Source organism: Papio anubis, chromosome 5 (assembly GCF_008728515.1).
Source record: "Papio anubis isolate 15944 chromosome 5, Panubis1.0, whole genome shotgun sequence".
Taxonomy (NCBI): Eukaryota; Metazoa; Chordata; class Mammalia; order Primates; family Cercopithecidae; genus Papio; species Papio anubis.
The window spans coordinates 31,467,340-31,491,285 of record NC_044980.1 but is presented as its reverse complement, the minus strand read 5'-3'; the positions used below and the strand labels follow the sequence as shown (position 1 = coordinate 31,491,285).

Here is a 23,946-nt window from a genome sequence, read left to right as displayed (position 1 = left end):
TTTATCAAAAGTGTACAAAATAGAAAATGAAATATGCCCATCCCAGCTACCCCCATTTTCCTGCCCAGGCTGCCTACTGGTGCCTCATATTTAACACTGCTCAGTCACTCATTGATTCTCTTCATTCTAGAATGAGACTTTACGCTCTGAGATTTGTCATGCCTATAGGTAACTTTTCCTAACTTGGACATTTTTTTTTTCTTTTTTTTTTTTTGAGACAGGGTCTCACCTCTGTCATCCAGACTGGAGTGCAGTGGCATGATCACAGCTCACTGCAACCTTAAAACTCCCAGGCTCAAGTGATCCTCCCACCTCTACCTCCCAAGTAGATGGGATTACAGGCACATGCCTCCTCACCTGGCTAATTTTTGTATTTTTTGTAGAGACAGAGTCCCATAATGTTGCCCAGACTGATGTTGAACTCCAGGGCTCAAGCGATCCTCCACTTTGGCCTCGCAAAGTGCTGGGATTATAGGCATGAGCCACTGCCTGGACTAACTTGGACTTTTTAGCCTAGCAAATGCTTAACTATTTTGGGATTCATTCCGTGACATTTTTTGAGTTTCCATTGAACAAGGGGTGTTCAAAAAGTTCATGGAAAATGTATATTATGAAAAAACTATGCATGAATTCCCAAACTTTTTTACCCCAAAATAACTCTACTAACTTATTATAATATGCCTGAGCAGGATCTGGTCTGAGGAGCTAAGAAGGGTAAGAAATTAGTTTGAAAACAGCCCCTATTAGAGCAACATGAATTCTGCTGAAATTGAAGCAAAAACAAATACTGAATTTATGGTGAAGCTTGGGTGGAAGAATGGTAGAATTATTGATGCTTTATGGAAAGTTTACGGAGACAATGCCCCAAAGAAATAAGCAGTTTACAAATGGACAACTCATTTTTAAGAAGGAGCAGATAATGTTGAAGATGAAGCCTGCAGCAGCAAACTGTCCACATCAATTTGCAAGGAAAAAATTAATCTTGTTTCTGCCCTAATTGAAGAGGACCAACAGTAGAAGAAACAATAGTCAATTCCATAGACATCTCAATTGGTTCAGCCTACACAATTCTGACTGAAAAGTTAAAGTTGATCAAACCTACTCACTGGGCGTAGTGGCTGATGCCTGTAATCCAGCACTTTGGGAGGCTGAGACGGGCCGATCACTTGAGTTCAGGAGTTTGAGACCAGCCTGGCCAACATGGCGAAACCCCATCTCTGCTAAAAATACAAAAAGTAGCCGGGTGTACTGGCAAGTGCCTGTAATCCCAGCTACTTGGAGGGGCTGAGGCAGGAAAATGAACCTGGGAGGCAGAGGTTGCAGTGAGCCAAGATCATGCTACTGCTCTCCAGCCTGGGTAATAGAGCAAGACTCCATCTCAAACAAACAAACAAACAAACAAAAAAACCTTCTACTCAGTAGGTGCCAAAACCATTGTGCCCAGATTAGATTCAGATGAGAGCAGAGCTTTCAACAGAAATTTTAAACAAGTGGGATCAAAATCCTGAAGCATTTCTTTGAAGAATTGTTAACAGGAGAAGAAACATGGCTTTACCAGTACGATCCTGAAGACAAAGTACAATCAAAGCAATGGCTACTGAGAGGTGGAAGTGGTCCAGCCAGGGCAAAAGCAGATGGGTCAAGAGCAAAGGTCATGGCAACAGTTTTTTGTGATGCTCCAGCCATTTTGCTTGTTGACTTTCTGACCAAACCTCTCTGCTTATTAGGAGAGGTTTTTGGGTTTTTTTGAGACAGATTCTCTCTCTGTCGCCCAGGCTGGAGTGCAATGGTGTGATCTTGGCTCACTACAACCTGTGCCTCCTGGATTCAAGTGATTCTTATGCCTCAGCCTCCTGAGTAGCTGTAATTACAGGGGTGCACCACCACGCCCAGATAATATTTGTATTTTTAGTAGAGGCAGGGTTTCACCATGTTGTCCAGACTGGTCTTGAACTCCTTACCTCAAGTGACCTGCCTTCCTCGGCCTCCCAAAGTGCTGGGATTATAGGCATGAACCACCGTGCCCAGCCATAAGAATGTTTTAAGAAAGTTGGCCAAAGCTTTAGTAGAAAAATGCCCAGGAAAACTTTGTCAGAGGGTCCTTGTGTACTGCTCATTCCTCCTATCAAACAAGGGCAATTTTGCAGGAGTTTTTTTGTCTTTTTTTTTTTTTGGAGATGGAGTCTTGCTCTGTCGCCCAGGCTGGAGTGCAGTGGCCGGATCTCAGCTCACTGCAAGCTCTGCCTCCCGGGTTCACCCCATTCTCCTGCCTCAGCCTCCCAAGTAGCTGGGACTACAGATGCCCGCCACCTCGCCCAGCTAGTTTTTTGTGTTTAGTAGAGATGGGGTTTCACCGTGTTAGCCAGGATGGTCTCGATCTCCTGACCTCGTGATCCGCCCGTCTGGGCCTCCTAAAGTGCTGGGATTACAGGCTTGAGCCACTGCGCCCAGCCTTTGCAAGAGTTTTGATGGGAATTCATTAGGGATCTACCTTAAAAGTCTGATTTGGCTCCTTCTGACTTCATTTTCTAATCTTAAAAAATCCTTAAAGGGGGCTGGGCGTAGTAGCTCACGTGTATAATTGCAGCACTTTGGGAGGCCAAGGTGGACGGATCACCAGAGGTCAGGAGTTCGAGACCAGCTTAGCCAACATGGTGAAACCCCATCTCTACTAAAAATACAAAAATTAGCCAGGCACGGTGGCGGGCGCCTGCAATCCCAGCTACTCGGGAGGCTGAGACAGAAGAATCGCTTGAACCCAGGAGAGAGAGGTTGCAGTGAGCCAAGATTGTGTCATTGCACTCCAGCCTGGGTGACAAGAGCAAAACTCCATCTCAAAAAAAAAAATCCTTAAAGGGAACCCATTTTTTTTTTTTTTTAGTTAATAATGTAAAATAGACTACAATAAATAGACTACAATAACGTGGTTAAATTCCCAGGACCCTCAGTTCTTTAGGGGTGAACTAAATGGCTGGTATCATCTCTTATGAGAGTGTCTTAAACTTGATGGAGCTTATGTTGAGAAATAAAGTTTATATTTTTTATTTTCATCTTTTAATTCCATGTTTTCACATACTTTTGAAGTCCCCTTGTATATGCTAACTATGCTAGGTGTTGGCGATAAAGAGAAATATAACACCAGGAACTTACACTCTTGCAAGGGAAACAGCAATGTATGAGTCTAACTCAAACTAAAACATTGCAATACATGTTTACTGTTTAATCAAGGACATTCATTCTAGTTTTATTTCAATCACTCAGGACTTTCAGGGATATCTGTCTTTTATTGATTTGAGTTTGCAACTTTTTCTTTTTTTTTTTTTTTGAGACGGAGTTTCGCTCTTGTTGCCCCGTCTGGAGTGCAATGGTGTGATCTCAGCTCACCACAACCTCCGCCACCCCGGTTCAAGCGATTCTCCTGCCTCAGCCTCCCAAGTGGCTGGGATTACAGGCATGCGCCAGCACCCCCAGCTAATTTTTTTTGTATTTTAGTAGAGACGGGGTTTGTCCATATTGGTCAGGCTGGTCTCGAACTTCTGACCTCGGGTGATCCACCCGCCTCGGCCTCCCAAAGTGTAGGGATTATAGGCATGAGCAACTGTGCCCAGCATTTTTTTTTTTTTTTTTTCATTTTTTAGAAACAGGGTCTCACTCTGTTGCCAAGGCTGGGGTGCAGTGGCGCCATCATAGCTCACTGCAGCCTCAAACTCCTGGCCTCAAGTGATCTTCCTGCTTCTGGGATTATAGTGCTGGGATTATAGGCATGAGCCACAGCACCCAACCTGAGTTTGCAACTTTTAAATATATTGGATTTCTGTAAGATTTAAGGGGCCGGGCGCGGTGGCTCAAGCCTGTAATACCAACACTTTGGGAGGCCGAGACGGGTGGATCATGAGGTCAGGAGATCGAGACCATCTTGGCTAACACGGTGAAACTCCGTCTCTACTAAAAAATACAAAAAAAAACTAGCCGGGTGAGGTGGCGGGCGCCTGTAGTCCCAGCTACTCGGGAGGCTGAGGCAGGAGAATGGCGTGGACCCGGGAGGCGGAGCTTGCAGTGAGCTGAGATCCCACCACTGCACTCCAGCCTGGGAGACAGAGCGAGACTCCATCTCAAAAAAAAAAAAAAAAAAAAAAAAAGATTTAAGGTTCTCTGTTTTATAAGGCATGTAGGGGGAGTCATGTCATGGTATGCTGGGTGTCTAATGAAAGTCCAGTCTGACCCTTAGGCTTCTGTGGCATCAGGATGGATCCAGTTGCATTTTCCACTTCTAGAATTAGCAGCCTAGATGTCAACTATTTCTGCCTAAAGCATGTTACTTTCTGTCGACTTACAGGATGAACCATGGCTTTGTGTATGCATTGTAGGAATTTCTTATTTCAGCAATAAAGATCTCTTTTTGACCACCAAAACCTCCTAGGGCCCTACAGCTCAGAAACCGTTTCAGCTGAAGTTTTGAAATGACCCTTACTCATAATAGAGTCCTGTGCCTGGATTCTGCAGTTTGAGTCAGGACTGTTAATCTGAATGGCACAGTTGAGGAGCACAGGATTTTTGTGGCAAGTATGTCAGTGAACAATGACCTGACGTCTTTACTCCTTTTTCTTTTTTTAGATAACAGTACTGAATTTTGGGACACAGATATAAAATGGTTTTCTCTGTTGGAAAGTAGCAGCTGGCTTGACATAATCAGGTATTTCAAACCATTGTTTTACTCTTGAATTTTATAATTGTCTAACTCAGGGTAGTAGATCAAACTGACAAATAATTTAACTGTTTGGTATTTCAAAGTTAAATATTCTTAGATCACATGTTCTACAGCTAGATTTTATATTTGCTACTTATTTCTGTGCACATTTGATAGGAATTTATGAACATGCCACCTGCTTACAAGGAGGTGTACTCTACAGACAAGGCATTGAAAAACCACAGAAAGAGTGTGACAACCCAGAATTATTATTGAGGCAGCAGTGCTGGCCTCCAGGGAGGAAATTGAGGGTGAGAACAGGAGTGATACTGACTTTTCACTGAATACCTCTTTTAATCTTGTGTCTTATGCATATATTATCTGTGTTTTTAAAAACCATGATTAATGTCAGTTATTCGTGGTTTGGGAGTTAGGTTGAGAGTTCCAGAGAACAGTTATATTGCGTTTCCTACTTTCTATATCGAATAGCTCTTCTCTGTTGCCATTAAATAGAGGATATGGCAGAGAAAGGTGCAAAACAGAAATGATCAGGGTGAGACAGTAGGTCTAATGCTAGGCTACATTTCAGGAGGGAGAGCAATGCTTCCTGCTGCCTCACACACATTCTCCCTCCATTCTGAAGTGAGTACTATGGAAAGGAGCCTTGGCCCTCCAGACACTGAACTGTGCTTCAGACATCCTGCTACACATCTTATAATTTGAATATGTAATGGGAGACAGGGATAAATGTTGTAAAAGCAAATAACCCTTCTTTGTGTGGAGTGGGCAGAGAAGGGTGAGCATCTCTAGCCAGATGAAGGGTTGGGGTGTGGGAAGGGAGGGTGGCTGGGGGGTAGGAGAGGACACCTCTGCAAGCAGAAGACAACATACATGAAGGCCCCCAGTTATACAAGTCCAAGCTGGGAATAATGGCAACAGTTGCAAAGGGAATAATGTGTAGAGAGAGACAAAAAGGATTTCGGAGCATATTGGAGCTTTTTAGCCACTGTGATACATTCAGCAGGTCACCTTAAGTAAAGTAATCTGGACATGTCTCGCATTCTGCAGATATGTTTGATTTTTATGAATCTTGCTCAGCAGCAGACTCAAGCATGAGTTTTTAATAAGAATGTCTAGTTTAGAAATTACCTAGGAGCATTTTCACATCAATTTTAGGATTCCCTTCTGAAAATTTTCAGTTTCTAATGGGCAGGAATATATCCTGGTATCTAAATAATGTAAATGGAAGTTAGTTTCTTTTCTGGAGGATTTTAGCATGGAAAAAAAAAAATAAGAAGACTGAAGATCAAGTCAGACTATCTCTAAACTACTTAATGTTTTTGTTACCAAGCTCATGAACTAATGCCCCTTTTTCTTGTCTCCTATTTAGACGTTGCCTGAAAAAAGCAATAGAGATTACAGAATGTATGGAAGCACAAAACATGAATGTTCTTCTTTTAGGTAATATATAGGAAGCACAAAGGGTGATTTCCATTTTCCTTCACCTGAGATTCAATTTTTATATATATAGCTTTGTGTATTTGGAAACAAAAGGAGTGAGTTAGTGTAGAAATCCTTCCTATTCCTTTCTCCCTAACCTTGGAATCCTTTGCCTTGGATTTCAGTGTTAGAGTTTAAAACAAAATTCTTTCACTTCGAACTTGGCAGACCTATTCACCATCCATGAAGGAATTTTTTGGTATCTTTACCAAAGCTCACATTTCTTAATGTTTTGGATTTTGTTTTATATTAACTGAGGTTGGTTAAAGTTAAAATCTTTTTAGAATCCTTCTTATATAAAGAGATCCATGGATGACTTGGTTGTTATTTTTATATCTTTGTGGTTGACAACTTTATACAGTTACCATAGAAACTTGGTGGCCTGTGAGTTCCTTTTCCTCAGTGGGCTTAACTTGCTGTACATGATGCAAACATTCAGAATGTGCGAAAGCAAGTGTAAACCACCATGCAGCGAAGACTGGTGCTGTAACTAGTTACATATGAACTCAAACATTACCTGCTGTTTAGAAATATTAAGTTTCGTGTAGCCCCACACTATAAATTAAGTAGATTGTCTCATGCTTATACCCCCAAGCTTTTATCATTCTCTGAAACTCTCTGTAACTGTTGGCCCTAGGTTCTAAGGGCAGCCTGGAAAATGTGTCTTTCTGTGGCTCTGTCCGTCTGACATTGGCTGACCGACTTAGATTTGAATACATTTATTGAGCCCCTGCCATGTGCAGGGCTCTGTTCTGCCTTCTAGAAGTTTGCAACCTAATGAGAGAGTTGCCTTAAGTGTGCTATTGAAAAAGACCCAACCAGCCGTGACAGAACAGAGCATTATTTGAGTACTGAGCAACTAGTGAAAAGGAGGAGGGATAAAGATTGGAGGTCTAAGAAATGGAAGGATTCAGGGCCAGAACACATTAATCACAGAGCTGCATAAAGTGAAATCTGAATCTTTGACTGATAGAACTAAGACGTCCTTCACTCCTGGATGGACTGCTGAATTGTCTCATCTCTGAAATCTCTGTTAGTCCCTCATTCCATTACCCACAGGAGTATCATTAACACCCTTCAGATCCAAGAAGAAAGAGTTCCTTAAAAATGAAACTTGTGGCTGGACACGGTGGCTCACACCTATAATCCCAGAATTTTGGGAGGCCAAGGAAGGCAGATCACTCGGGGTCAGGAGTTGGAGACCAGCTTGGCCAACATGATGAAACCCTGGCTCTACTAATAATACAAAAATTAGCCGGGCATGGTGCTGTGTGCCTGTAGTCCTGGCTACTCGGGAGGCTGAGGCACAAGAATTCCTTTAATCTGGGAGACAGAGGTTGCAGTGAGCTGAGATTGTGCTGCTGCACTCCAGCCTGAGTGACAGCGTGAGACTGTGTCTCCAAAAAAAAGAAACTTGTTTTGAAAACCGGTAGCACTAGAAGACAAAAACAAAAATTTGTTTCTCTGTAACCCATGTCATCCCATAGTTGAGGCTTGTTTCCTGGAGGGAGAAGTGTAAGCTTGGACCCATAGTGCTCTGTGATTATAGCGGTCAAGATGAAAGAGTTGTCACAGTATGAGCACCTCCCTAGTTACAATTTATTTATTTATTTTTTTAAAGACGGAGTCTCCCTCTGTCGCCCAGGCTGGAGTGCAATGGCTCGATCTCGACTCACTGCAACCTCTGCCTCCCAGGTTCAAGCGATTCTCCTGCCTCAGCCTCCTGAGTAGCTGGGATTACAGGTGTGCGCCACCACACCCGGCTAATTTTTGTATTTTTAGTAGAGAAGGGGTTTCGCCATGTTGGTCAGACTGGTCTTGAACTCCTGATATAGTGATCCACCTGCCTCGGCCTACCAAAGTGCTGGGATTACAGGCGTGAGCCACCGCGCCCAGCCTACAATTCAGTCTTAAGTTCCTCTAACGCCAATGATACTAGCACCATCCTCCTCATGGACATTTTTTAAAAACAACTTGAGTTGTACCTGTTTTTGTGAAAGGGAAACTATGGGGCTGTAGACCCTGACTTTTAGGATCTTAAAACTCTAAGACAAATGCACGGATAAAGATGTGTGGTGTTTTGCTCTAAGTGATGAATGTTAAACAAGTATGTGAGTGAACTTTTCATCAAATGAGTTTTGGAAAGTGCAGCAGGTGGGCATGTGCAAGCAGACCAAGAAGGGTTTGTCTCCTAGGCTAGGCAGGAGAAGCAGGCACCTCTATGTTCCTCAAACAGAAAAGGACAAAGCCTTAGAGCTGAAAATAGAAATAATTTTGCTACAGTCAAGAAATATTAAACTTTCTCCAAAGTAGAGTTAGTGGAGGACTTAGGAGTGGAGGAAGGGATGTCTGAGGTGAATCTGATAAGCAGCTGAGCCGTGAAACAGTGAGTTCAGTGATGGAGGCTTCCACAGCCCAGGAGGAGTTCAGTGATGGAGGCTTCCACAGCCCAGGAGGGAAGAGCTTTAGTCTTGGCCTGCGGAGCCTGGCAGGTCATCATGATGTAGGCAATTCTGTTGTCTCTGTGTGGCACACCTAGACCCCCACATGCTGAAAGTAGCTTTGCAATGCTGCATTTATTTATTCAGTATGCAAATCCATATTTCGTACCAGCGTGTGCCAGAACCTGTACTAGACATGCTAGAGCAGTTCATCTCTCAGTCTGAAAACATAACCCTTTGTTATTGGCCCTTGCCTTTAGGGAATAAGAGCATGACCGTTAATAGTAGACCTTGGTGTTGGGAATCCTACTTTTAACTGTTTAAGTGAGAGCATTCTGAAACTTTTTAACATTTTATGCCCTCCTTCCTCCTTGCACTGCTACTGGGGCCTCTCCTAGAGGAGAATGCATCCGACCTCTGCTGTCTCATTTCCTCTCTGGTGCAACTGATGATGGACCCCCATTGCCGAACCAGAATTGGTTTCCAGAGCCTCATCCAAAAGGAGTGGGTCATGGGTGGCCACTGTTTCTTGGATCGCTGCAACCATCTCCGCCAGAACGACAAAGAGGAGGTGAGTTCCCTCACTGCAGACTGTTTCCGTCATGGGGAGAACTAGTGAATCTCTTATTTAATACCTGTCATCAGATGTAGGGTTGCTGCTTGCAAAGTGTAAGCCAAACAGGTTTGTTAAGAAAACTAGGATCATTTCATTGTGTGATGACTTTGAATACTTTAAATAATAGTGAAACCTTTCCCAGAGGAAAGAGATTAACAGGTATGTTCAGAGTTTTCTAAATTGTGTACACCAAGGGTGTATACATATTTCATAGTGGGAATAATATTTATTAATGAGACTTAAATATAGAGTAACTCAGTGAGGGAGACTCCTACCTTTTCTATAAAATTAGTCTTTGCAATAAATAGATATGCAGGGTGCAGGTTTTCTACAAAAAATATAGGTTGAACATCCCTTACCTGAAAGTCATGGTACCAGACGTGTTTCAGATTTCAAATTGTTTTGGATTTTGGAATAATTGCACTCCACTCAATTACTGGTTGAGCATCCTTAATCCGAAAATTGGAAGCCAGGCATGATGATTTGCGCCTGTAATCCCAGCACTTTGGGAGAACAGGAGTTTGAAACCAGCCTGGGCAACATAGAGAGACCTCATCTCTACCAGAAATAAAAATAAAATAAAATAAACTGGGCATGGTGGTGCCTGACTACAGCCCCAGCTACTAGGGAGGGTGAGGTGAGAGGATTGCTTGAGCCCGGGAGGTCAAAGCTGCAGTGAGCCATGATTGTGCCACTGTACTCCAGCCTGAGTGACAGTGAGACCCTATCTCAAAAAAAATAAAGTTTTAGATTTTGGAACTGAATGATTTCAGATTTTCAGAGTCAATTTTTTTTTTTTTTTTTTTTTTTGAGACAGAGTCTTGCTCTGTTGCACAGGCTAGAGTGCAGTGGTGCAGTCTCAGCTCACTGCAGCCTCCGCCTCCTGGGTTTAAGCTTATCTCCTGCTTCAGCCTCCTGAGTAATTGGCATTACAGGTGTGTGCCACCATGCCCAGCTAATTTTTTCTATTTTTAGTAGAGATGGGATATCACCATGTTGGCCAGGCTGGTCTTGAACTCCTGACCTCAAGTGACCCACCTGCCTCAGCCTCCCAAAGTGCTGGGATTACAGGCGTGAGCCACCGTGCCCAGCCATTCAGAGTCAATTTTCCTTACACATAAACCTTTTTGAAATAAAGCACAGGGCCAGGCACGGTGGCTCACACCTGTAATCCCAGCACTTTGGGAGGCCAAGGCAGGCAGATCACAAGGTCAGGAGGTAGAGACCATCCTGGCTAACATGGTGAAACCTTGTGTCTACTAAAAATACAAAAAATTAGCTGGGCATGGTGGCACATGCCTATAGTCCCAGCTACTTGGGAGGCTGAGGCAGGAGAATCACTTGAACCCAGGAGGCAGAGGTTGCAGTGAGCCGAGATCGTGCTACTGCATTCCAGCCTGGGTGACAGAGTGAGACTCCGTCTCAAAAAAAAAAAAAATGAAATAAAGCACAGGATTATGTTAATGCCATCTGTTACCAGGCCCTTAGTGGTAGCCTGGGTGGGACTGTGCCCACAGCCTCTTCTGCTTGTGTCTGGATTAATTGCTCCAGGCCTGGGCCTCCAAGTTCAGGCACAGGAGAGTTAGCATTTTAGGTCACTTGGTGAAAATGAGTCCCCCAAATTGTGCTGTACATGTCTAGGTGACAGCTGTACACACTCCATTGGCTGCCTTATTGATGATTGGTGAAAGGAAAAATGAAAACACACAAACTTTCTTTAACTCATCTGCAGAGCTGACGTGTGCTAGCAGTGTGACTTGTGGTTTTTCATAGTCCGGGTAGTCAGCATGTCTGTCTGTGGTGCGGAACAGCTTGACACAGAATGCTGTGGGTACACAGAGCCATGGCTCCTGATCGTAAGGGCTTGGCAGGTTCCTGGGGTGATCCATGTCTCTCTCACTGAGCAAGATGGTTTCTTTCAGGCCTGGCCTGTACTCACCTGTGTCCCATTGAGCTGAATAGAAATCACATCTTTCAGTCCTGGAAGGGACTTTATGGAATTAATTTGAAAGGGTGACAGCATTTACATAACATGGTAGGCAGAAAGAGCTGATACTTTGTGGAGATAAGTATGGTGTTTTTTTTTTCTTTTTCTTTTCTTTTTTTTTTTTTTTAAAGAGAAGGAGTTTCACTCTTGTTGGCCAGTCTGGAGTGCAATGGCATGATCTTGGCTCACTGCAACCTCCTCCTCCCAGGTTCAAGTGATTCTCCTACCTTGGCCTCTTTAAGTAGCTGGGATTATAGGCATGCCCCTCCATTCCTGGCTAATTTTGTATTTTCTTTTTTTTTTTTTTTTTTTTTTTTTTTGAGACGGAGTCTCGCTCTGTCCCCCAGGCTGGAGTGCAGTGGCTGGATCTCAGCTCACTGCAAGCTCCGCCTCCCGGGTTTACGCCATTCTCCTGCCTCAGCCTCCCAAGTAGCTGGGACTACAGGCGCCCACCACCTCGCCCGGCTGGTTTTTTGTATTTTTTAGTAGAGACGGGGTTTCACTAGTCATCCTGGCTAACATAGCCAGGATGGTCTCGATCTCCTGACCTCGTGATCCACCCGTCTCGGCCTCCCAAAGTGCTGAGATTACAGGCTTGAGCCACCGCGTAATTTTGTATTTTCATTAGAGATGGGGTTTCACCATGTTGGTCAGGCTGATATCAAACTCCTGACCTCAGGTGATCCACCCACTTTAGCCTCCCAAAGTGTTGGGATTACAGGCATGAGCCACAGTGCCTGGCCTTGTTTTGTTTTTGAGACATGGTCTCTCTCTGTTGCCCAGTCTGGAATACAGTTGCACAGTCATAGCTTACTGCAGTTTCGACCCCCTGGGCTCAGGCAATCCTCCTGCCTCAGCCTCCTGAGTAGCTGGGACTATAGGCGTGCACTACCATGTCTAGCTAATTTTTGTATTTTTTGTAGAGATGGGTTTTGCCATATTGCCCAGGTTGGTCTCAAACTCCCGGGCTCAGGCGATCCATCTGCCTCAGCCTCCCAAAGTGCTGGAAATACAGGCATGAGCCACAGCACCTAGCCATATGTTTTTGTATATCTTGAGAAAAGGGGGGACTGGCAGGCACCATGTCTAATGGGGAAAGAGTCTAAGAAGAGACCTGATCTGCTGTTCACCCAGTCCTTGGAGAGGTCACCCGTATTTTCTGAGCCTATTGCCCTGCCTATACAGTGCAGTTCAAGTATTTTCCACTCTATTTAATGATATTATGCATAAAGTGAGGTGTGAAATAAAGTTGCTGTACAAATGTTTCTTAGCATCTCAATGTGGACATATTGGAATTTTGAAGGAAAATTGGGTGGTCATATTTGTGATAAGATTGAAGCGGCACTGCGCTTTAAGAACTGCATTCCCACGCATCTCTCTCTGTCATGAGCCCTGTGTGAGACCCTGGGGGCCGGCCTCTGGGCATCTCCAATCTTCCGTTTTCTCCTCTGAAAGGGAGAAACTGTAATATAGCTTGTCTTAGCCCCCTGGCAGGATCACTGGTGAATCAGGGAGGATAAGCGCTTTCTAAATGATAAAGCATACTAGAAACTACTCTCCCTGCTCATCAAGGGCTCACCTCTGGGAGCTAATAAATGATGCTTGTGGATTTGTAAAGATACATTTTGAAAACATTTTGAAACTCACTTTCACTGCTTCTCCCTTGTCTCCCATCCCCGTTGTCTTCCTGGCCCTCACTGTGGGGTGGGCAGGAGGCTTCTTCCAGGTTGGTCTTCAGAATCAAACCCTGTCAGTCAGTGTGTGGGAGGTGGGGCATGGAAGTTCCCTCCCACCCCCTGTAACTTTGTATTGACAAAATTCAAAGTAGCACTCATAATTAAGTACATTTTTTGGTAATATGGTATTACTAGTGGAAGAATGGAATTTTTTTGGAGGAGATAACGTTTTGCTTAATTGAGGTTCTAAGTTAGTGTTTTCTATTATCAGAATCCATTGCAGATGCTCATCTGTAACACTGATCCATAATAAGTTTTTACACATTTCATCTTTGAAATGTCTTTGACACAGGTATATAAATCGCAAGCATGTGATTTCAGTTGAGCATATTTCTCACTTGGGATGGAATGGAGTATTCTGTGTTTCCCAGAGAATGAAGTCCCCAGAAGTGCTTATTTCACAGCTGTTGAGGTGCTGTCCCCTGAACTCAGGATGGCTTGCACTGGGCTCTGCCCACCAAGTAACGTATCTTGTTTTCATGCAGGTTCCTGTGTTCCTGCTTTTCCTAGATTGTGTCTGGCAGCTGGTGCACCAGCATCCCCCGGCATTTGAATTCACAGAGACTTACCTGACTGTTTTGTCAGATAGCCTGTACATACCTATTTTTAGCACCTTCTTCTTCAATTCACCTCATCAAAAAGATACTAACATGGTAAGAGTCCCTCTTAGGAACGTGTGTATTAAAGAGGCTTCCTCTCACAAGTAGGATGCAGTAATACTGATGCTAAAAGTGGTCTTCACTTGACAGCACATACACTAAAGAAAGTTGGAATGATACAGAGAAGATTAGCATGGCCCCTGCGAGAGAATGACATGCAAACTCATGAGACATTCCATATTTTAAAAAAGTTATTGGGCCAGGTGCGGTGGCTCAAGCCTGTAATCCCAGCACTTTGGGAGGCTGAGACGGGCGGATCACGAGGTCAGGAGATTGAGACCATCCTGGCTAACACGGTGAAACCCTGTCTCTACTAAAAAAATACAAAAAACTAGCCAGGCAAGGTGGCAAGCGCCTATAGTCCCAGCTACTTGGGAGGCTGAGGCAGGAGAATGGCGTGAACCTGGGAGGCGGAGCTTGCAGTGAGCTGAGATCCGGCCACTGCACTCCAGCCTGGGCGGCAGAGCAAGACTCCATCTCAAAAAAAAAAAGATACTGAACACTATATACCAAGCATTGTTCTAAGACTTTCTTAGGTATTAATCCTTACAGCACCCTATGGCATATGCATTTTTATTATCCTGGAGGAAGCTGAGGCAAAAAAAGGATAAGTAACTCACCTGTGGTCACATGGTAAATATTGGAGCTAGAAGCAAGTGTTGAAGCTGGGGAATTAAGCAAAATTCAAAGCTGTCTGTTTTAAAGATAGTCAGACCAGATGTCCTCCCATCTGTTTGCCTGATGCCTGGAATTCCTCTGTAAAAGAATGGGGACCAGCAGAGCAGGGAAGCTAGGCTTTTCCTTCCATCTTAACCCTTTTGGCCCCTCCTGGGCTGTGCCCCCAATTAGATAATCTCAGTGCTTCTGAGCAGCCTCCTGAGGGGTACAGGGTTTCCTTGAGCTGGGAGGATTACCAAATCCCCCAGTGAAGTAGGAGCAACAGCCCTGCTTTCAGAGCCCAGCCTTGTGACTCACCAGCTTCATGACCTTGGGCAGTTCAGTTTTCTGAGCCTTGGTTTCCTCAAATGTAAAATTGGAAAAGCACCAGTTACCTCGCGAGGCTGTGGAAGCACCCAGCACAGCGGCTGGTGTGTAGACTGCTGGAAAGGAATTGTCCTTGTTCTTGCACTCCTCCCCCACCAAAAGCTTGTAGCGAATAACCACAGGTAGCCTCAGCCTGTAAAAATGAAGTGCCCACGATTCTTCATTCTCAGGGCAGGGCAGGAGCACACTTCCTGGTGCCTGTGTCCAAAAGTATGTGTTTGCCTTCCTCAGCCCTCCCTGGAAGACAGCGTGACCTGTGCTTGTTTTGGCAGGGTAGAGAAGGCCAGGATACACAAAGCAAGCCTTTGAATCTGCTCACCGTGTGGGATTGGTCGGTGCAGTTTGAACCCAAAGCCCAGACATTGCTCAAAAACCCTCTCTATGTGGAAAAGCCGAAACTGGACAAAGGCCAACGGAAAGGAATGCGCTTCAAAGTAAGATGTCCACATGTCTAAACCCCGTTCAGCTGCCCAGACCCCATGTGTGTAGTGATAAAAGATACTTATGGATTCTGTCTGCCAGCATGTTCTCCCCTCAAAGCGGTCTGCAGAGTCGAAACTTGTGATGGTCAAATTGTCAAGGACCATTAGAATCCTTTGCTTTCAGCAAATCACCTTTGCCCTTGTGCAACAGGGCCATTTGCCAAATGTCACAGTGGATGCTGCTGCCCTGGTCATACTCCATGGAATCGTACCTCTTGTCCTGCCTGTGTGTGTGTGTTAGTAGAGTAAAAGGACCACTGAATGTATGGGTTTTACTTGGCCAGTACCGGTTCATTTATTATAATAAATAGTAAGACTTTTCTTAATGAGCTGTGCCTGTAAACCACGGGTTGCACAACTCTTTCTGTCAAGGGCTGCAAAGTCTCTGTCACAAGTACCCCTCTACTGTTGTAGTACAAAAGAAGCCTTAGGCTGCTCTGCCCATGGAGTAGCCATTCTTTATTCCTTTACTTAAAAAAAAAAAAAAAAAAAAGGAGCCTTAGTAGGCGAACAAGTAGGCATAGCTGTGTTCCAGTGTTTACGAGAACAGGCGCCAGTCCAGATTTGGCCTGAGGGGTGGCCAGTTTGCTGACCTATGCTATGAACCACAAATGTCAGAAACTCATTTTAGTTGATAATCCCAAAGTTGCCTAACTGATGAATTATTTAACTGACATTTCCTAGCTCTGTCTTCAGACCCAGAATTTCTCCCTCACAGAGTCCACAAAAGAGAGAGCAGTGATGGTAAGTCCAAGTCGACACATGTCACTGCCTTCTCCATGCCATCCTTATCCTGCCTGATCTGGAGGGGCTTCAGAAAGCCTGGCCCTTTCTGGTGTCAGAGTTGGTTCCATTCTAAAGAGGACTGGAGACCTGGGTGAGCCACAGCCAGCAGAGACAATATTGGCTGCTGAACGACTCAGAACGGCCACTCTGCCCTTTTAGGGGCCGCAGGCCCACGGTGGAGTTTCCCCTTTCTGATGAGCGTCTCCTGCTAGTTTGACCAGAATTGCCCTGAGCCCCAGAACAGCTCGGCCAGAAATCGGTTTTTCTTCAGTGTGTTGTGCCCCCTGGTGGCTGCATGCACATTCTCATGAGCACCGGATTGACACCACAGAAACTGCCCTGTGCCAGAGTGGCAGGGGACCTCAGAGACAGCGAGGACAACCCCTTGTTTTATAGAGGAGAACCTGAGGCTCTCCCTTCCAATAATGGATTTCATGTCTCTCCTCAGACCCGGCTTTTCTAATCATCTCTTTTCCTTGGGAGATAGAGACAGACAGCCTGAGCTCCAGGAGTTGGCAGGTGGGAAAGGACAGAGCTGAAAGGGTGGAGAATTTCAGGTCCAAATAGCTAAATCACAGTTGGGACGGGGCCGAAAAGAAGCCTTGAAGCCTTTGGGTAAGGAAACCAGATATCAGGTGGGGCGACGCACTGAGCAGCCTGGTGGCCTGGGGGAAGTTCTGCAGAGACTCTGAGGAAGCAGGGGCTGAGCAGCATGTGGTGCTGCCATGCGAATGCCACACGGGGAGGGACCCATTTCAGTGTGCAGCCTCGGTGTCAGCCGCAGGCCCAGGCCAGGCTTTGGCCTGCGGAGCTGCTGGCATGTCAGCTGCTCTTGAGTACTCTTTTCGCTTAGGAGATAGAGGGGGGCTTCCATAACCAAGGAGAGCTCAGTAGAGAGCCCAGGCTCTGGAGCCAGACTATTTGAACCATCACCTTTGGCACTGAGCAGCAGTGCCTTCGGCAGATTGCTTACCCCTGTGCCTTAGTTTCCTCACTTGTAAAATGGGGCAATAATGATGACTTGGAGAATGATGTGCTCAGTGAATGTGAGTACTGAGCACAGAACCAAGCAGGCAGGAAGCACTGGGTGATGATGGTTCAGTGTAGTCCCTGCCCTGCCTGGCACATCTTCACGATGGAGAAAAGAGAGGCCACTGGCCTTCATCTCTCCTGAGCCTGGATGGAAAGTCAGATCCTGGTCACCGCCGAGTTGTGGTCTTGTGGATGGTTTTGCTTTCTTTTTAATATTTTTATTTTTATTCCATATTTCATAATAAGGTAATAATTTTCTTTACAATAAAGAATATTTTTTTACAAGGAAGAAACACTGCTGGAAATATGTTAGAGTTAGAGCAAGCCTGAAAGTTAAGTTGTTATCTCTTCTTCAAATGAATAGGAGCAAAAGAGCTGGACAAACAGCTTCTCCCCACGTTTTTTTACTTCTCATTTGAGCACTGGGGAACCCTCATGACCTTCTGACCACATCCATCTTTCATAACCCTTTCTTTCTTTTTTTTTTTTTTTTTTTTTTGAGTCGGAGTTTCACTCATTGCCCAGGCTGGAGTGCAATGGCATGATCTCGGCTCACTGCAGCCTCTGCCTCCTGGGTTCAAGCAGTTCTCCTCCCTCAGCCTCAGGTGCCCACCACCACACCCTGCTAATTTTTTTGTATTTTTAGTGGAGATGAGGTTTTGCCATTTTGGCCAGGTTGGTCTTGAACTCCTGGCCTCAGGTGATCTGCCTGCCTCGGTCTCCCAAAGTGCTAGGATTACAGGCATGAGCTACTGTGCCCAGCCTCACAACCCTTTCACAGTGCACCCCCAAATATAATACTCTGCTCTGGCCACAGAGATAATTACCAAGGGGGGAAATAGGAAAATGTGAAAATGTTCTCACATTTTCTACTCCTTGCAGGTTGCCAGACAAATCTGGTCAACTTAGCTAGCTCATCAAATTTCTTTGCTCTCACCTGCCTGTTTCTTTATCTAAAAGAATCTTTATGACTTAGGCTTAAACTCCCACTGGATGTCTGATAAGCTGCTATTTCACCCATGCGATACCATCTTCTGGTAGTCAGCAGTGCCTGCTTGCAGTTGTTGAGAAGATTGTAGTGGTTAACAGCCTGAAAGTTCTCAAAGAGGAAACATCTTTTTCCCTTTAGAACACAAATAGGCCTGAGCCACAGGTTCCTCTCAATCATTAAACTATCTTCAGTTCAACAGCTTTTTCAGAAGTACTTTGTGTCCTGTGGAGCTCCTGTGACAGAGAAGGAGGGCACCGAAAGCTCCTTTCTCTGTCCCAGCATGCCTTTCTGCACAGCTGCCACATGCACCTGCTTTCCCATTGGTTTCTGGTACAGTGTGCACCATGAGAATACACAGGAACACTCCACCTCTGGATGTCACCGTGTGTTAATGAGTGTGCATTCACATGGCAACGCTGATGTCTCTTGGAACTTGTTAAAGCAGGGTTATGCTCTGTTTTTTATGGTAACAACTGTTAACTGTGCCTGTGATGTTAACCAGCAATTTTTATTTGTTTCCTCTCAAAGCATCAACGACAACTTTCTTTGCCACTTACGCAATCTAAGTCATCTCCCAAAAGAGGATTTTTCAGGGAAGAAACAGATCATTTGATTAAAAACCTTCTGGGCAAGAGAATTAGCAAACTTATTAATTCTTCTGATGAGCTCCAAGACAACTTTCGAGAGTTCTATGACAGCTGGCATAGCAAGCCCACTGACTACCATGGTTTGTTGTTACCGCATATTGAGGGGCCCGAAATCAAAGTCTGGGCCCAGCGCTACCTGCGCTGGATTCCAGAAGCCCAAATCCTAGGTGGTAGCCGAGTGGCCACTATGAGCAAACTCTTGGAAATGATAGAGGAAGTCCAGAGTTTACAAGAGAAGATCGACGAGAGACACCACAGCCAGCAGGCCCCCCAGGCTGAGGCCCCCTGCCTGCTGAGGAACTCTGCCCGCCTGTCCTCTTTGTTTCCTTTCGCTCTGCTCCAGCGACATTCCTCTAAGCCGGTCTTACCCACCAGTGGCTGGAAAGCTTTGGGAGATGAAGACGATTTGGCCAAACGAGAAGATGAGTTCGTGGACCTAGGGGACGTGTGACCTGTTTATTGAGTGACTGTGAAAGAGGAATGTGGGAGATTGGGACAGCTGATCCCCGGATTCATGTCACGCAGCAGCTAATGCTGGCCGGGTCCTTAGCCCGGCACTCCGTTGGAGTAAAGCTGGGCCTTCGGGAAAAGAGGTGGCTCTCATTATCGTTTCATGGTTCTAAAAGACTATGCAATTGAAACTGCATCTGTAGTATTATTAATTGGAAGGAATTATTACTTGACCCGTGATAGGGTTGTGGCCGTTTTCTGATGCCTAAGTATTATACAGAGCGTGCAATGGCCAGTTTACCAGAAAGGGCTTCAGTAAGATATTCTTGGACTTGATACTTTCTTCAGACCCTCTTTGTGCCAAGATAATTTATCCAGTCATTGGAAATAGTAAGTTTCTGTGTAACCCATCTCAATTACAGAAGCAAGTTCAGCTTTACGTATTTGTATGGCGAGTTGAAGATTCAGATAGAGGTATTAAGATGTGTGGCATTTACTTAAACCATCACATTTTTTCTTTCTATGCCCCTTTGCCTGTAAAACACCTGGGAAGTTCCACTGGTGTCATCCATCCTGATGCTTTGCCTGTGGGTGGGGGCTAGTCAGCCACCACCCTCTTTTCTGTGCTGCCAGCTCCAGGTCTTCTTCCTCCTGCTCCACACCACTCGCCACTGTCCCTCTGCACTCCCTGCCTTGGTGCGCGTAGTCCCAGTGTCTCATTGCCAAACCTCTTGGTTACGCTGTGGGGATCTGTTTCTTTGCCTGACATCCTTCCTGAGGAGCTTCCATTCCTCTGGAGCCTCTCGTTGTTTGGAACAAATCGCTTCGCCTTTTTCTACTTGCCTGCTGAGGATTTGGAGCACTTGTGATTGTGGTTTTCTGCCGCAACCCCTGAGCCAAGTTCCTCACATTCTTTCACCTTTATGGACTGATGGGATTGGGTCACTTTTGAATGTGGCTTTCATAGGAAAGCAGTTTAAACATAAGTATCAGAAGTGATGATTATCATATGATACCTCAGTGATTTTAAAAGCCATAGAAGAAACTTGACTATGCCTGGTCACCTTCTTGGATCTGCTGTCTAAATTATATATATATATATACACACACACACACACACACATATATTTTTTTTCTTTTTAATGCAGGAAAGTGTACTTTGTATGTAAGGAGCAGTTTTTTTTGTTTTTGTTTTTGTTTTTTTGATTTTTTTGTTCTCAGTGGAACCCTGTCAAATCCCATAAAAGAGGAAGAAACCAAAACTCATTACAATGTTTTAAATTGAATGTTTGCCTTTTTACATATATTTGCTTTTCAGTATGGATCCCAATTTGAATGTTACGTGTTTAGAAAAATTTTCTTTTTTTTTTTTTTTTTTTTTGGAGACAGAGTCTGGCTCTGTCGCCCAGGCTGGAGTGCAGCGGCAAGATCTCGGCTCACTGCAAGCTCCGCCTCCCGGGTTCACGCCATTCTCCTGCCTCAGCCTCGCGAGTACCTGGGACTACAGGCGCCCGCCACCTCGCTCCGCTAGTTTTCTGTATTTTTAGTAGAGAGGGGGTTTCACCTTGTTAGCCAGGATGGTCTCAATCTCTGACTTCGTGATCCGTCCGCCTCGGCTTCCCAAAGTGCTGAAATTACAGGCGTGAGCCACTGTGCCGGTCCAGAAAAGCTTTCAGTTACTCAAGGGCAATAAGAAAATTTGAGGCCAGGCGTGGTGGCTCACGCCTGTAATCCCAGCACTTTGGGAGGTTGAGGCGGGCGAATTGCTTGAACCCAGGTGTTCGAGACCAGCCTGGGCAACGTGGCAAAACCCCATCTCTACTAAAAATACAAAAAGTAGCCGGGTGTGGTGGCGCATGCCTATAGTCCCAGCTACTTGAGAGGCTGAGGTGGGAGGATCCCGTGAGTCCGGGAGGCGGAGCTAAGATCGTGCCACTGCACTCCAGCCTGGGTGATGGAGCAAGACCTCGTCCCAAACAAAGAAAATTGGGAACTGTTGGAGGAGTTTCTAGGTTTGCACTGAATTGTCTTTTGTGCATACGGTGACTTGTTTTGCTGTTCTCCCCACTCCGTATTAGTGCAGGAGCTAAGTTGGTCTGTTAAGATGAACAAAGGTTGAGGGGAGAGGAGGATTCGTGCATCTAGGGGCCAAACACATGTTCCGTCTTGATTGCCTTAAGAGTTACTAGCAAGGTCAGTATTAGGCTTGCAATAGGGATTTTAAAATACACTAACTAGTTCCTTAGCTACCTTCACATACATTCTATAGGCCTTCTAAAATTAGCACTAACCTCCACTTCCTTCTCTGCCCCATTGCCTCCCAAATATGCTATGGAGCTATTTTTGTTACCACATTATAACATGAATATTTATACAGTAGCCTCTTCAGGCTTCGTAATTTTCATTCCAAAAATGCCCGGTGTGATGCTTTACACTCTACAAAGTATGGTTTAAAGGCACAAGGTCATGGCCTTTGTCATAGCAGTTGAATGTGCATTGAAATATTTTTCTATGATTTTTTAAAAATTACAATAGAAAAATAAGCTGTTGTAACGTGTAAGGTCATGACAATTTTTGTATTTATATTTGAAATCAGATTTCTATAACTTGTATTTGTGTACAGAATTCTCAGTGGGTTTATATATTGTGAAATTTTTATCCGAGATTGGGACGTGGATTATGCTTAACAGTGAAAGCTGAAATGAGACCATTTACTTTGTTTAAAATGCTGTACTGTGCAAGTTTGGAAATGTAAAATAATTTACTGTATATAATTATCTTGAGTTTGTTTATACCTCCAGGTTTTTACACTGAAGATAAACTAACTTTAATTAAATTCAAAACCTTTTTCTTTATAAGGGAATAAGCTGCTGAGCTAAACCTGTATCCATGTGCTTTGTATTTTCTGGATGCACAATGAAAGTTTTTACTTGTATCTCACTGCATCATATCTGATTGCAGAAATTAAAGCACAATTTACAAGCAATGCTCTACTTGGTGTGGTTGGTATAACACATGGAGTAATCCTTTTCATTCTTTCAGGAAATATTGAGCATGTACTGGGTATTTGTCAGGGACAGTGGGGACAGCAGTGAAGAGTGGAGTTTGTGTTCTTGTGGGGCACAGGGAGTTTTGGTGGTGGGAACCAATAGCCAAACAAATATTTAAAATCTCAGGTGATTTGCAGTTACATGTATATCACAGCACTATTCACAATAGCAAAGACATGGAATCAACCCAGGTGCCCATCAGCGATGGATTGGATCAGGAAAATGTGGTACATATACACCATGGGATACTATACAGCCATAAAAAAGAATGGAATCATGTCCTTTGTAGCAACATGGATGCAGCTGGAGTCCATTATCCTAAGTGAATTAATGCAGAAACAGAAAACCAAATACTGAATGTTCTCCTAAGTGGGAACTAAACACTGGGTATTGGACATAAAAATGAGAACAACAGACGGGACTCAAAACGGGGATGGAGTCGGGGAAGGGCTGAAAAACTACCTACTGGGTACTATGTTCACCGTTTGAATGATGGGTTCAATTGAAGCCCAAACTTCAGCATCACGCAATATACCCATGTAATAAATCTGCACATGTACCCTCTGCATCTAAAGTAAAAATAAAACATATAGCCAGGCGCGGTGGCTCATGCCTGTAATCCCAGCACTTTGGGAGGCCAAGGCGAGCGGATCACCTGAAGTGTTGGGAGTTCAAGACCACCCTGGCCAACATGGTGAAACCCTGTCTCTACTGAAAAAATAAAATTAGCTGGGTGTGGTGGCGCATGCCTGTGCTCCCAACTACTCAGGAGGATGAGGCAGGAGAATCGCTTGAACCTGAGAGGTGGAGGTTGCAGTGAGCCAAGATCGTGCCATTGCACTCCAGCCCGGACGACAGAGAAGGGCTCTGTCTGGAAAAAAATAAAAATAAAAATCCTGGGTGATGATACAATGCTGAAGAAAAAATAGGGTGGGGATAGGGTGATTAAAAGAAAAGAGTTTTTAAAAATCCTGAAGTATTATTACCTCTTTGCTTTTTGTGGGGGTCTGTAAAATTAGAATTCTGTTCCTCCGGAATAAGAATTGCTGGAAGAGATCTGAGTACATTTAAACCATCTCTGGTTTCATTTAAACCATGAAAGATAGAAAAAGGCTTTGTTTTTGCTTCCAGAGAGGATAAGTGAGCGAGCACAGGGTGAGATGGCTTATGAGAGTAGGATTTGTTTCTCGTTCGTTTTGTTTAATGCTTAACTAGATTGAGACATAGCACTTTGTATGTTCTGAGAAACAAGGCTCATATTTCTTTGACCTTTCCTACCTACAGAGGAGGCTTCCTACTCTGCTGCTTGTCCCCATCCCCCTTTCCTATCTGGCCAGGCCCGCACTACTATGTCCAGAAAGCTAGCTCTGAGACATCCCTGGAATTTAATAAGCTCTCATGAATGCCATGTGCTTTTCAGATGTTTTGCTGCTTTGGTGCTTGTATTAAATTCCCAAGTAGTGGTTGTGACTGTAGAGTTTAGCAGCTTCTTGTCTTATTTTCCACATGTGTTTAGCTCTTGTACTTTTGGTGGACTCAGCTGTCTCTCACTCTTGATTTTACTTGTTCCTTGATGTCCAGGTGAGGGCATGGAGGGACTTGGGGAGTAAAGAGTGGAACATTCTCCGTCCAATGTGAAACAGGGTGGGGGGTCGGTTCCTGTCGGGAATTAGCCCCTGTGCCTTCATGCCCCCTATCATTAAGGGAGTTGGGGGCAGAGGGGGTCCTATCTAAAGCCTGTTTTCTGGCCAGGCACAGTGGCTCACACCTGTAATCCAGCACTTTGGGAGGCCGAGGTGGGCGGATCACGAGGTCAGGACATCAAGACCATCCTGGCT

General features: G+C 44.7%; 1 protein-coding gene and 1 pseudogene across 1 annotated transcript in view; both read left to right on the top strand.

The window, feature by feature from the left end:
• The window catches only part of MTMR12 (myotubularin related protein 12), an 87,462-nt gene extending 67,931 nt beyond the window's left edge, over positions 1-19,531 (top strand). The window contains exons 11-16 of the mRNA XM_003899536.3: positions 4,615-4,693; positions 6,078-6,148; positions 9,027-9,199; positions 13,453-13,620; positions 14,943-15,104; positions 18,490-19,531. Of these exons, the coding sequence (XP_003899585.1) occupies positions 4,615-4,693; positions 6,078-6,148; positions 9,027-9,199; positions 13,453-13,620; positions 14,943-15,104; positions 18,490-19,059 (1,223 nt within the window). The 3' untranslated portion in view covers positions 19,060-19,531. The remainder of the gene's footprint in view (positions 1-4,614; positions 4,694-6,077; positions 6,149-9,026; positions 9,200-13,452; positions 13,621-14,942; positions 15,105-18,489) is intronic.
• Positions 13,699-13,811, top strand: LOC116275070 (annotated as a pseudogene).
• Positions 19,532-23,946: the final 4,415 nt, after the last annotated feature.